At 35.8% G+C, this 14276-nt stretch overlaps 1 protein-coding gene across 3 annotated transcripts in view; it reads left to right on the forward strand.

Annotated features, from left to right (window-relative positions):
• Window positions 1-14276, forward strand: part of LOC148276002 (uncharacterized) — a 36518-nt gene that overhangs the window by 18791 nt on the left and 3451 nt on the right. The window contains exon 6 of one of the 3 annotated variants that reach the window (XM_088234914.1): window positions 6842-6979. The exons of 1 other annotated variant lie outside the window; for it this stretch is intronic. In XM_088234914.1, the coding sequence (XP_088091040.1) occupies window positions 6842-6979 (138 nt within the window). Of the gene's footprint in view, window positions 1-1959; window positions 4664-6841; window positions 6980-14276 lie in introns of those variants that run through there. One more of the 3 variants, XM_088234913.1, reaches the window with a different exon arrangement.

The following is a 14276-nucleotide window of genomic DNA, read 5'->3' on the forward strand; positions in this document are numbered from 1 at the left end:
TGTAGTTAATCTGACTTAAAATTTTTGAGTAAAATTATTTGAATTGTTATCACATGCTAAGGATTTATTCAAATGACCTTATCAAAATGAGAAGTTTGGGCCGATAGTATTGCAAGTTCTTGCTTATATGACAAAAAAAATTGTTTCACTTTTTTTCTTTCTTTTTTTTTAAAATAATGACCCGCTAAACTTTCAATTAAATTAAAATTCAAAACTGATTGAAAGTGTAAATTTTATGATATAAGTTTATCTACATACGTAACCTATATCTAATACCAACTAAATGTAAGAAAAATATTTTTTTTTTTGGCAGCACTTGAGATATTAGTCCAATGAGGAAGTTCAGTGGTTTTTATTTATTAATTTGTTAATAGACTGTTAAACTAAACAAAAGAAAATAATTTAATTTTTATATATTGTATTATCAGAGTTATGATTTTTTAATGTTTTGTATTTCTGAAATTAATCCGCGTGTGACGTCTCAAGTTCTCTTCTGCTTCTGCTCGGTTAGTTCTGCGTTTGGTCCGTTGACGACAAGTAAACCGGAAATCTTCCACAACTCTCTTATCATCGGTTCATTCCCACAAGGCTAGCTCCCGTAAGAAACAATTTAACAATAAAACAAAACAATAGGGACACGCCAATGATAAATATCTATAGTGTGTAAAAAAAATCACCGCTCTAGTGCCATAACCCAAGGAGAAAATATGGAAATATGTTTGCATAGAGAAAAGTCTGACCGCGTTTCTTCTTAACAACTTTAGAACTTTTTGTCTTGGAATTTTTATATTACTATATCCCCGATCTTAGCGGCGTCAAATCCTGGAGCAGTAATAAACAGTGACGTAAGCAAATGAAAGAAATCATTTAAAGAATCGACCCTTTGAATACTTGTCGCCGTTTATTGTGGACAACAGGGCCCGCATTGAATAGAATTATTATAATATATATAGAATCAATACCCCCCTGAAGTACGGTTTGTATTTCATACAATTATAAGATTAGATAAAACTTGTAAATATTTTTGTAGGTGGGAGTAAGTGCTAAATTAACTCCTGGGCTGGTATTCCGAACCCGAGTATAGCACGGTATAGCACATTTTTATGTACTAAATACGCGTTATAGCGCGCTGTAAATGCGTTTGGAATACCAGCCATGTCACTGTGACCTGAGTAGATCTATTGTGATGGGAATTTATGTATAATATATATTACAATAATATGTTGAATGTTGCAGAGCCTATTCACCACATAAAAAACTTTTCATTAAAAATAAAATAATAACAATAATATGAATGAAAAATGTTCTTTAACAATAAATAAATACAAAAGAAGCAAAGTAACAGATAAAAAATATCAATTTTTATAAATGATAAATAACACCTAACAAAACAAGAAAGACTGAAAAATTCAACAAATACTTGCGTATGGCAAATGCGGGCGTGCATGCAGATGTATGAATGTAGAGGAAGCGATGTCTGTAGAAGTCCTATCCTCTCTACCCCCGTGGGAAATGGCGCGATGGTTTGTTTGTTTAATAATAAAATATGCATATCGGGCTATTCATTGTTTAAATTCACAACGATACATAGTATTTTTACATGTGCGTGAATTATTCTTGATGTTTATATTACCCTTATTTTTCTTGTAAAAAGTCATTGTCTCGTGAATTTATTAGAACATAATGCAGCTTAAAATAAATACATGTAGAGATTCTGCTCGAGCACATTTTAAGCTATGAAAATAATATTAACCCCTCCTTTGTATATGTCCATGCATGTATGGGGTTTTCGGTAAACCCGCTTAAATACAATTTAGTCTAAAATAATTGTTCTTTATGTAAATCTGACAAGTGACCACCTATGAACCTATAAAATGATCAATAGTAATACTTTAGCGTGGCTAAATAAATACCTATCACTATGAATTATTCAACATCAATATGTTGCCCACTTTGCAGATATCAAGAGTGTGGGAGACAGACTGTAAAGAGGAAGCTGGAGAATGAGCGCAAACAAGATTCCATAAAGATAGATTTAGAATCGGCAGTCAAAAAGGAAACCAAGTCCAACTTGCACAGTTTCCGAAACAAAAAGAAGCCCGTTAGTAATCTACGGAATCATTGTTGCTTATCAGGTCCCGAGCTTCGAGACCTCTTCAGCCGAAAGGATAGCGTGGTCACTTGCCACTTATGCTCCAAGAGTTTCATCAGCGGCGTGCAGCTGAGCAATCATGTGCAGAAGTGCTCTCAAGTCGTGTGCGCCAAGTGTAAAGTGAAGTTCTCCAACAAGGTCTTACTCGACACCCACCAAGAGACGTGCGCCATATTCGCTTGCCAACATTGTCCCAAGCGCTTCATAAGCGCCGACACTCTCACGTCTCACCAACTGAGCAAACACTCCATTTCCCACTGCGAATATTGCTCCTCGTGCTTTACTTCGGATGCCGAGTGCTATACGCATAAATTGGACTATCATAATTTCAACTGTGAAGTATGTTTTAAAGTCTTCTTACATACCATCGATAAAATGAAAGTCAAGCTCTCTCATTCTAAAGGAAAAATCATCTGTGACTTGTGCGATATGAAGAAAGCTTTCAAATCAAATTCTGATGCTGAACAGGATACATTTGAAGATCTCTCTAAAGATGGCATATCTAAAATTAAGGTGGAAGCGGATGGCGACCCGTTTCCAATAAAACTGGAAATCAGCCAACCTTTTAACAAACCAGTAGGAGATAACATGACGCCGGAGGACGCATTCTACGCCATTCTGCCAGACGGTGGTTCTTTTGAAGATGGCGATGAAAGCAACATGCAATATCAGTGCTGTTATTGTAAAGGAATGTATAATTCTTTCAATGATCTTAACAACCACTTGATCGACTCACATAACCTTCAACTGCAGGAACTTTCAACAGATTCACATGTAGAAAAAGAAAATTGCGCCGATGGACTAGAAAAATACGAAAACAAAATTGACGAGTTATTTGATACTGCAATATCGCTTATAGATTTTGAAAATCAACATCAATATTTATGTGCAGTTTGTGATAAAGTTTTCAAGTCATCCGTTACTTATCGGAAACACACGTATCGTACTCACAAACTGAATCTATTGTTTGGCTCAGATAACAAATTTCATTGCCAACATTGCAGAGTAGATCGCAACTCTCTTCGCGAACTGAATAAGCATCTGTACTGCAGACACGAGTCCAATATTAACTGCGACCATTGCGATCAGTTCTTCTCTACGAAGCGAGAAAAGAAGATTCACATTCTGAGCGAACATCCCGACCAGCCTGCTTTCGGCTGCTTGGATTGCACCATGAAGTTTAGTTCTCATAATGAGTTAAAACAACATTGCTCCTGGCATTGGTATCACGAGATCATCGACTGCGGAGATTGCAACAAGAAAATCAAAGGGAAGAAGAAATTCAAAATTCATACTAATTATCATAAAATTAGAAATCAGGGAGAGAAGGAGATCGCCTGTCCCGAGTGCGGCAAGCACTTGTCATCCAAGTCCAGCCTCCAGGCCCATCTGCGTTACGTCCACCGGGGAGGGAACGAGGAGACCGTTCTCTGCGGGGATTGTGGAATCCTCGTCAAGGTGAGACGCTTCAACCGTCACCACGAGCGCATGCACAGCCAGGGGAATCTGTTCCGCTGCCATATTTGCTCGCGCGCTTTCTTCGCCAAAGAGCTCCTCCGTCAGCATATGGATACGCACATCGACGGGAGGCCGCACGAGTGCGACCAGTGTCCGGCCGCGTTCAAGCAGGTGCGTAATCTTCGCATGCACAAGCGAAACTATCACTCTGACAACAACACTAGTTGTAAAATTTGCAATATGGAATTTGAAACTCCCGAAGAATATTCGGCGCATCGTCTCACTTACCACAAGCGCACCCCGCGGCCCATCAAGTTGGATGCGGAGGAGGGCTTCCAGTGTCCGCTGTGCCCCAAGGTACTCAAGTCCAGCCGCGCTGTGGCCACCCACCGGCGAGTGGCGCACGAGAAGCACCTGCACGTCAAGTGCGACCTGTGCAGTCTGGAGTTCCCCTTCATCCGCCAGCTGCAGAGCCACATGACCAGCCACACGGAGCCCAAGCCCGACCTGAGCTGCGGGTTCTGCCACCGCTCCTTCACCACGCTGGGCTCGCTCAACAGCCACATCAAGTGGGTGCACGTCGGCGAGCGCAACTTCCCGTGCTCCTACTGCCCGGCCAAGTTCAAGCGCAAGGACGCGCAGATCGTGCACGAGCGCACGCACACGGACGAGCGGCCGTACGCATGCGGCGTGTGCCAGCGCCGCTTCCGCCAGCGCACGGACTGCAAGCGCCACGAGGCCAAGCACAGCATGCCGGGCTTCCGCTACAACAAGCCGCACCGCATGCGCCCTCACCCGCACCCGCGCCAGCCACCCGAGGTGGTCATCGAGGAGGTGGTGGAGGAGCTGCTGTGTCCGGAAGATACGCAGGCGGCCGCCTTCCTCAGTTACATTGTGCAGAACTAACATTTCATTCACCGGTTTGTTTTCTAGGTTCGAATTAATATTCTGTATTCAATTTGTATATTATTTACAATATATCTTTATATACTATTTTTAACTAGGTAATAATAATATTATCAATTATAAATATGAATGAAGAAATATTTTTAGTGTTAGTTTGCTTTCTTTGAATGATTCAACTCTCAATCTCTCGCTGCTTTGGTTTCTTGCATTTTTAGGTGGAGTTTATCTATAAAACTTATATGTATCATTATCTCAAATGCATTTCTTTGGATACATTTTTGTCCTAAATTGTATAGACTCAGATTTCATGCTTTTTATTGACATTGTTTGTAGATATAAAATAATAAACTTCAGTTTATGAAATAAGATCTTTTATTTGAATACCACTGTTTCAGAACTTAATAAGGGGTTCTTTCGTAATTCAGCTCTGTTGGGATGTTAAAAATATATGGTATATGAGGAAGCATTAAATTCAATGGAGTAAAAAATATGCTATTTTTTACCACTAAAATTATAAGGAATTTTATTCTAGCTGGAATGAATATTTGTGGAAAACCCAAAACATCGTACATGTGTGAATGTTTCACGTTTTATGTAGTCAATTCAAATTCAAGAAAGGGGTGACATCAAATAATGTTCCACGTATCACCATACGTTCATATACTAAAGAGAGTAATTATTAAACAAACTTAACAAGACTTTACATGTTTTTTATTTATTTAGAAATATTTGTGTTCCTATGATTTACCCACATATTTCAATTTTTGTGGCTATTTTAAATAGGTTGTTAAAGATTCGCTGTCAGAGAATGGAAACGTAGTGGTAGATTGGATTCAAACCACAGACTTCTGATCCGTGAGTCTGCTACATGGCACTAAACCAGGAGCAATAGGGTATATTCAATCCAAATAAACTGCCCGAATTTCTATATTGGTAAAACTTTACATGTAAGATGTCTCAACAAGAATAACTTCTCAAAATTTGCAAATCATCTTATATCCAAAAAACACAATTTTAATCAAAAAACCGACGTACAAATATTACTTATTAATAAAACAAGTATTCGTTTAGACAATCTAGAAAGATTAGAAATGAGTAAAGCCATTAACCAAAAACATCCCATAATAAATAGAATTTAACTTCGAATCCTCTTTAAAAATATTCCTATTATGATTCAATGATCTTCTTTCTCTTTCTTACGATAGCTTAAACGTAACCTCGAAACCGGTCGACGTATAACTGAAAGGTTGAAGTGGTTTATACAAATTTATAAACAATTAGTGTAAAATGTCATACCACACAGTAATTTTTTTTTTTATATTTAAAAACAAAGCATATCTAATCATTGAAACTGCCTCAAGAACTTTTCACAGTAATCTCAATGACTTTGAATTTAATTTATAAATTTTACTCTAACAAATAACTAAAACATTAACAACTATTGACACAGCTGAGATATCAAACCGTTTCACCTACTAGGAAAAGCCTAAAATTACTGTTTTCGGTTTCAACTGTTTTCAGCCCAGGTGGTTTAATCAATATTGAAATTACAGTGCAAAGTGAAACTTGTGTTTGAAAGTAAAGAGCTTATATCGTTTGCGCGCATGGAGAAGATTGGGTCGAGTAATATTAATAGTCTAGATTGTTATAAAATTACAAATTCAAAAAAAGATTCAACATCCATTTTTAAGAAAGATGGGCTGGAGGTTGGGCTTATCTAGAGACCAATATACGTATAATGAGTTAGAAACTAGCTTAAATAAATCTCTTCAAGACCGTCGAAATAAATCCGACCTTCTAGTCCTATTCAAAATTCTCAACTCACTCTTTGATGCGCCTGAACTACTGAGCTCTTTAATTAAATATCCCAACTAGAAACCTCAGACAAAACTGACTCTTTCATACCGATAACCATAGCACTAACTATGGTTTTCATTCCCCTATGCCCAGAATTCTTAGGTCTGCCAACAAACGTACCAGTCTTGATTTCTTTGATAACAAGTTGTCTTCTTTCAAACAATCACTGAATCAAATTCATTTATAAACACTTCTCTTCCGCTTCCACTCCCACCAAGTCTACTATATACCATTGTGTCTTTTTACTTTCCTTTATAATAATTTTCTATGTATAAGTATGTCCTTAAAAATGCCCATTGGGCGTATATATAAATAAATAAAGGTAGAAGAAAAATAATACACGATGTAAAATGATCTCACCAAGTTCCCTTAAAATGTATAGTTAGCTATAGGATTGTTAGTCAGATTTATACGTCTTCCTATTATTATATTTTTTTACTACATAAACAATTTTTTTTAATATTTCAGATTCCAAGGATTGGTAAAGGCACTTGAAGATAAAAATGTTAAAAATATCACTTTAGTAGACGGAGACGGATTGAATTTCAAACATTCTTTAAAAATACAGGGGATCACAAACAAGAAAAGTTTTCACACTTGTTGCAGGTGTAATAAAATATTTTGTAATCCTATTTTATTTGCGAGGCATTTGAGGCATTGCGAGAGCAAGACATACTTTAAGTGCCGTAAATGTGAAGATAAGTTCTCTTCCAAAGACTCGCTACTGACACACCTCAAATCTTGCCTCGAGTTCTACTGTTGGCATTGCAAGAAACAGTTTATTAGTCGGGCTTCACTGAAGATTCACTTCTTGAGTAAACATTTTCTAGGTAATGATATATTTGTACATAGTAAACATGACTTTGAGTGTGAATTTTGCTCAGATGTGTTTTATGATTCCGTGACTAATGTCAGTAAATGTTACTCAAAATATAAAAATATTATCTGCAACTCATGTGAAGAGATAAAGAAGAGTTGCACATTAAATGTCACATTAGATTTTTACGAATCAGAGCCGGTTATGGATAATAAACTTATGTTGTCTCGGCCAAATGATAATATAGTAATAGATGATAACCTTCAGAGTCCAACTCCTGGTGTTTCCCCAGTAAAATTAAATAATGTGAATCTACCCAGTAACAAAGCTTACAAACGCAAGGTTGACCCTCATCTTATCACTAAGAATGTTACCGAAGACTATAATGCTTTAACAAAATATGAATCCAAAATAGATGAATTATTTCATTTCGAAAGTAGAAAGTTTCACACTAATAAAACTTTCTGTATTATTTGCGAAAACCCAAAAGAATTTAAAACTTATCAGCATCTAAACAGGCATTTTATAAAAGACCATGGTTTGATTAAAATATTATATACTCCAAAGGACAAAGTATGTGAATTTTGTGTTTTAAGAGTGAATTCACTAATTACTATGGGTAATCACTTTTATAAAAGTCATATTCCATATCTCAAATGTGACCATTGCGATATATTATTGTCTTCCTTTATTGAAAAATCGCTTCACATGAAAAAGGTACATCCTCAGCTTGGAAGACTCTGCATTCATTGTCCATTTGTGGTATCCAACATTTCTGCTCAAGAAAAAAAAGATCATACCTTCTGGCATCGGTTTAAAGAGCCATTGACATGTGACACATGCAGTAAAGTGTTAAAAGGAAGAGAAAAGTTGAGATCTCATCTGAATAATCACACACTTCAGATGGAAGAGCCACGGCTTTGTCCAATCTGTGGAAAATTCGTTAGACATTTATATTCTCATCTCTACAAACACCAAGAAGGCATGATACTTTGTCTAACTTGTGGAAAATTAATACCAAAAAATAAGTATTCTGGCCATTTGAATACTAAATATTGTCGTTCTGCCTTCCGCAACCCTCCCAAACCGAAGCAGTGTTCATACTGTGGCAAAATATTTAGTGATTATAAACGTGAATTTCAGCATCGTAGATTGGTTCATGAAAAGCACCTCTACTTGCCTTGTAATTATTGTATTAAAACGTTTCCTTTCGGTTTTGAATTAACCAGACATGTTAAAAAGTTCCATCGGAAATTCATATATGATGAGCCCCCGCCAACAATCATGAATGAAACAACTGCACAATCACGGTCCCCGCGAAAAATCACTGCAAAACCACCACCCACTACTTTTTCATGCCACCAATGTACAGAGCTATTCAAAACTCAAATACAGCTTGCCAATCATTTACGAATTCGTCACGGAATTGTGGAAAGGAAATATAAGTGTCAGTATTGCTCCAAAGCATTCATACGGAAAGATGCCCTGGAGGCTCATTTGCGCATCCACACGGGAGAGCGTCCATACTCATGCCAAGTGTGTGGCCAGCGCTTCCGGCAGGCGGGAGATCGCCAGCGCCACCAGGCCAGACACGGAGTCTCCTCGCCCCCCGAGCAACGTGTGAACAGGAAGAAATCTGCTATTGCGCAACTCGCTAGAGAAGAGCCGGCTGATGATGAAATTCACTCGCGAACTCTCCAGATTGATGTCCCTGATATGGAAAATGCACGAGCGAAAGAGATGCATTTTAGTAGAGAGAAACACAGTGGTGGTAAAGTTTCCGAACGGTCTTTACAGCGTCACATTCGTGACCCAGAAATTGTACGCAAAAGAGAGAGACAGAGAGAACGACATTTCACTAAGAAACATAAATTTGTACGTGAAATGGAAATTGAGAATCCTGTTAGTAAGAAAAGCGGTGGAAAAGTTTTTCAACCATATTTTTTGTATGACATGCCCGATTTGGACAATCCATCTTAGAAATAGAAAGTTATGCGCTCCCTTCGAACTTCGTGTGATAAATCTAAATTATGATTATATTCATGTCGTAAAAGTATTTAGTCTATTAATTTACCGTAAAGAATAATTGAAACTGAGATCAATATGATTTATGAATGCTTTCCTTCTCTACTGAATCTTATTAAATATTTGTATTAAACCACTTACCGACTTTTCTATGTCCCGGCGAAGAGACAGGCACGTCTCGAAACCGGTAGACAAATAATATATTAAATATTTCAAAGATATATACAGTATTTACTAACATTTAGACAAATGTTTAACCACTAAGTTAATGCTTTAAATATGAGTAATGTTTTCCTTCTCAGTTGCAATAAATTTGAATACATACATGCATGTGGCTGGCATAATAGGGAAATATCACGTTTTTGTTTTTACATTTTTAAAGTAATAAAGGTCTATGAAATACTGTAAAAAAAATTTTTTTGCCAATTATTAGTAACATAAAAAATAGTTTTAAATTTGTAATTTTGAATTCCCGCAAAAACGGGGATTCCATCGGCCACGCTCCTAATTCTTCACGATTCACAACAATGAAGGCCAAACATGTCGCGTTTTTCTACTAACGTATTTATATTGAATTTCTTTTTTACATTTAAAAATGAAAACATTTCTCTACGATATTCATATTGATTTTTAAAAAGTAATTAATTATTACTATATCCATTTCATTTATTTTTCTCGGTATTCGTAGTATGTGATATTCCCTATTATTGGCATGCCCTAGATCAGTGGTGTCCAACCGAATTTGCACCAAGAGCTACTTTGAAACCATTGCCATTTTCACGGGCACCGCCTAGTTTAACTTCAATCTTAACTGCTCAAGGCTCGTTTTACTCTTCCTACTAACTACTGATATTTATGAATATACTTAATATCGACACATCCTACGTGCAACTGTGTAACTGAAAAAAGTACATTTTACAGGAGACCGTTTTAAAGACTTTAAAAAAATCAACTCGTGATATTTCGCTGTTCTTACGTAGTAAAGCTGTGAAAGTTGGCATAACGCTCTTAATTGAGTTATTTAATAAGATAAAAATTAAATGTTCTTTCTGAGATCACTAGTTTTTGTTTTATCACACATACACACTTATACTTTGCTACGTAACCTGTCATCAATACTGTATACATATCCCTGATACAGGCTCATTCAATGGGGATCATTGAAATGTTTCACGAGTATCTGACCAGTTACTTAGTTTTACTCTGTACTTCATTTGATATCTTCCCCTAAAATGTTCACGTACACAGCCAAACCAAAAAAAAAAAAATCCTAATTAAATATGGTCTTATGTATCGCTGTCAGAACATTAATATTAGATCATTTTCATTATTTTTATTAGTATACCTGTGTTTTTATTTTTTTTAAATTTTTTGACAGAGCCTGTTCGCATTCTTTAGCTGTCCGAGGTAGAACTGAGCGACGGGCAGATCTCCGTCGCCCTCGTTGCGCAGGATTACCCCCGCGTAATAGTCTGTCGCTGGCACGTACTTAATTATTCCTCGGATTTTGTTTTAGATATATGCATTTAAACATTTATACGTTCAAAAAAAAAAATGTTCCAATGATTTTTTTATATTTTTTTAATATTTGGTATTAAAGTTTCAAAGGTGTAGATTTCAAAAATGCAACAGTCATATAACTGTAGATGAGGCAGTTACACAGTTGTATGTAGGATGTGTCGATATTATAAATAAAATAAATTTATACAGTTAGGTAAAATAGAAGCTTTTTCTCAGTAGGCAAACAGCTTTGTCATTTACACTCGTAAATATAAATTCATCCTCCCATTTGCTATTGATATGATAGGTTTTCTTCTTCTTTGACGGCCCTGATACATCGCCCATGTTAGCAGACAAAACGATCAACGTAAAAAATTACTAATTACACAACTTGCAATACAAACACTTAGGATAAACGATCGACGCACGCATTATTGCCATGTTCGTGTTTGTGATACTATAGATAAAAATGTTCTAACCTGAAAATTTACATGGCTATACTTACACTCTTTAGCCATAAATTAATAAAGGCATGTATTTTCACATGTCAAAAATTACAACATAAACTTTGCGATTCGATATTAAGTATTCTTCTGTCCATCTTTTTGTTTGCGGGCGCCTAAAATATAGGTCGCGAGCTACCAGGCGCCCGCAAACTACCGGTCGGACACTACTGCCCTAGATTAATAAATCAAATGCATGTTATCCGGCTTTATCTACTTAAATAAAAATTATTGAAACATGTTTTTTTTTATGTTAAATTATAGAACTGATTATGTACAAACGTGTTCATATTATTAGACTAAAACACGAATTTTCTGTTTTTAAGAATTTATTGATAGAAAAAAAGGCACAAATCAGTGTGTGTTCTCAACATCTCAACAGTACTTGTATGCATCCATTTATTATTTATTGACATTTTCATCTCTTTGGGCATACTCAATATAAGAGTTTTACAGCAATAGGGTATTATCACTTTTTTTTTTATTTGAAAAAAAATAGAGAAAAAAATTACGATGGTAACCGTACAGTTTTTTTTTTTATGTCCATGCGTTAATTTTTCAGAGCGGTTTTAAAACGTATACTTTGAATTGGCGCCAAAACGACCATTTGGATGCCGAATGGGCTTGTGACGTCACGCGTTACGAATCCGACTGACCATTCAAACAAATTCATACCAATTTGTATAGCCTACGTGTTGTTTTTGTTCTAATCGGTTATTTTACACTGTTTTAACTAATTAACGCGCATAAAATGTCTTTAGTTATAAGATACAAGTACTGTTAAGTTCCGATGTGCACAAACACTACGGTGAAGACACCAAATAAAGCTTTTTTGGCCATTCCTAGTACCTAATGAAAAAATATGGGAAAAATGGTTGAACGCATTTGAACGTTATGAAACGAGATGTTAAAAAAAAACAAACCACTATACTTTTTCCGTAGGTCTTGTTCAGTACAAAATACTACATTTAATGATGTAGATTATAAAAATTTATTATCAGTAGGTACTGGAATTACCACTTATAAAGCTTGACAGGTACTACAATACTAAAATAGTTTTAATCTTTTAACGTTATTGTTTATATTTGTATTATATTTCTGTACTTATGTTACTAAGTTTAATTTGTAAAACTGTTGGTTTTCTAAATAAATAAAAAATAAAATTGCTGTATGAAAACCTACCTTATTTATTTGTGAAATTTATTGCATTTACAAAATGGCAACTGACCTTGAGATGCTGGACAGTCTTCACACTTGCAGGAATCTATTATTTCCTAGACTTCATCGCAAATCAACCGAGTACGCTTTGGTTCTAACTTTATGTTGTTCTGGGGTGACTCGACCTTTTACCATTCAAATATAACCCGTCCGTTTTACTTAAATGTAACCTATGGCATTGTCTCCGTAATTTTCCCTAGCTGATATATTAATAAGTAAATCACATTTAATAAAAAAAGGCATTAACACGCACTCGAGCAACAGAGATGTTTACAAGCAATGGTATTTTATGGGTTATGTTGTGTAAAAGTCGCGTTACTTCTCTTTTGCATTAAATGTACACGAAACAATATATTTCTAGTACATGCAAATAATACAACCATTTAAATGAATACATTCTGGAAGCAAACATTATATATTTCCCTTACCTTGTGGCCTTTACATTTCTATACTCGGAACTTAAAAAGTTTGTATTGGATGAGAAAAAAATACCCATCATGATTATATCTATTTTGGGCAAGTTATCGGATTTTCTTTGTAAAAAACCAATGTCAGTCATAATGCTATGGATGTTTATAAATGAAAACAAAAAAAAGCAAAGGAAAAGATGAAATTTAACTATAAAAAGCCACAAGCCGCCGGCGTCGGACAATCTCAGTATAGGATTTGAGTGAACGTAGGATCCACAAGTCACACGTGACATCATCAACCGTTTTATTTCTATCAAACTTTAAATTGGAAATTATGAATGAAAACATTTGTTTCAGATTTTTATAGTAAAATGCTCGCAATCGTAAAAATATTATTTAAATACTGAATACATTTAAAATCATATCCCCAGTTGACAAGTTGAAAGTTGGAATATCATCTTACTAAGTGTGTCGAAGTAAAAGGAGACTATGTTGAGAAATAAATGGTTTTTGAAAGAAAAAAATGTTTTTTTCCTACTTAGGTAGCTTCATTTTCAATCCGCCCTCGTAGATGCCCATGATATTCTTGCTTAGATTAACCTTAACTTACCAATGCTGTCTTTGCTGTGGGAAATCATAAAACCAACATCGGATTCTTTTCCCCTCTGCCAAGGATCCCCACAGCAATGGCAAGCATTCAAGAAGCAAGCGATGACACACTTACCATGTCCGCCTAGCTTATGCCATAATTATACCTTTGTAAATTTAAATAGATTTTAAGATTGTTTAGATTAAGTTTTATTATATAATATATACTCAATAGTGCCAATCTGTTAGGGCTTTCAAAGCCTGTTGATTGGCTTAAAAAAAAAAACAGCTTACAGTTGAGATGTGAGATTCATGGTTATCAATGATCAGCAAAATCAGCAAAACCGAACAATGATAGAGGTTGAGATGTGAGATTCATGGTTATTAATGATCAGCAAAATCAGCAAAACCGAACAATGATAGAGGTTGAGATGTGAGATTCATGGTTATCAATGATGAGCAAAATCAGCAAAACCGAACAATGATAGAGGTTGAGATGTGAGATTCATGATTGTCAATGATCAGCAAAACCGGATGCTCAATAGACGGTTTTGCATGCTTGACAATGTGGGCTGAATATTTTTGGAATAATGGCTCTGTCGTCCAACCTGAAGGATTGGTACCTCCGATTGCACTAGGAAATATTAACATCGATGAAATGCTGTTTCCAATGCCATTTACACACAATCATTGTGATGTTTGGGTCTTCTTTCACCAGATGCCATTTTACCCAACTGACATGTTGGATTTGGAGCAAGAATCTTTTCCGATTTATGAACAGTTGTGTTTTCAGATTATAAGTGTTTTTCGGGGACTACTTGTAGTGGTACAAACAGCTGTCA

The sequence above is a fragment of the Micrasema longulum genome, unplaced genomic scaffold (genome assembly GCF_059751315.1).
Source record: "Micrasema longulum isolate JH-2025_06_02 unplaced genomic scaffold, ASM5975131v1 h1tg001299l, whole genome shotgun sequence".
Taxonomy (NCBI): Eukaryota; Metazoa; Arthropoda; class Insecta; order Trichoptera; family Brachycentridae; genus Micrasema; species Micrasema longulum.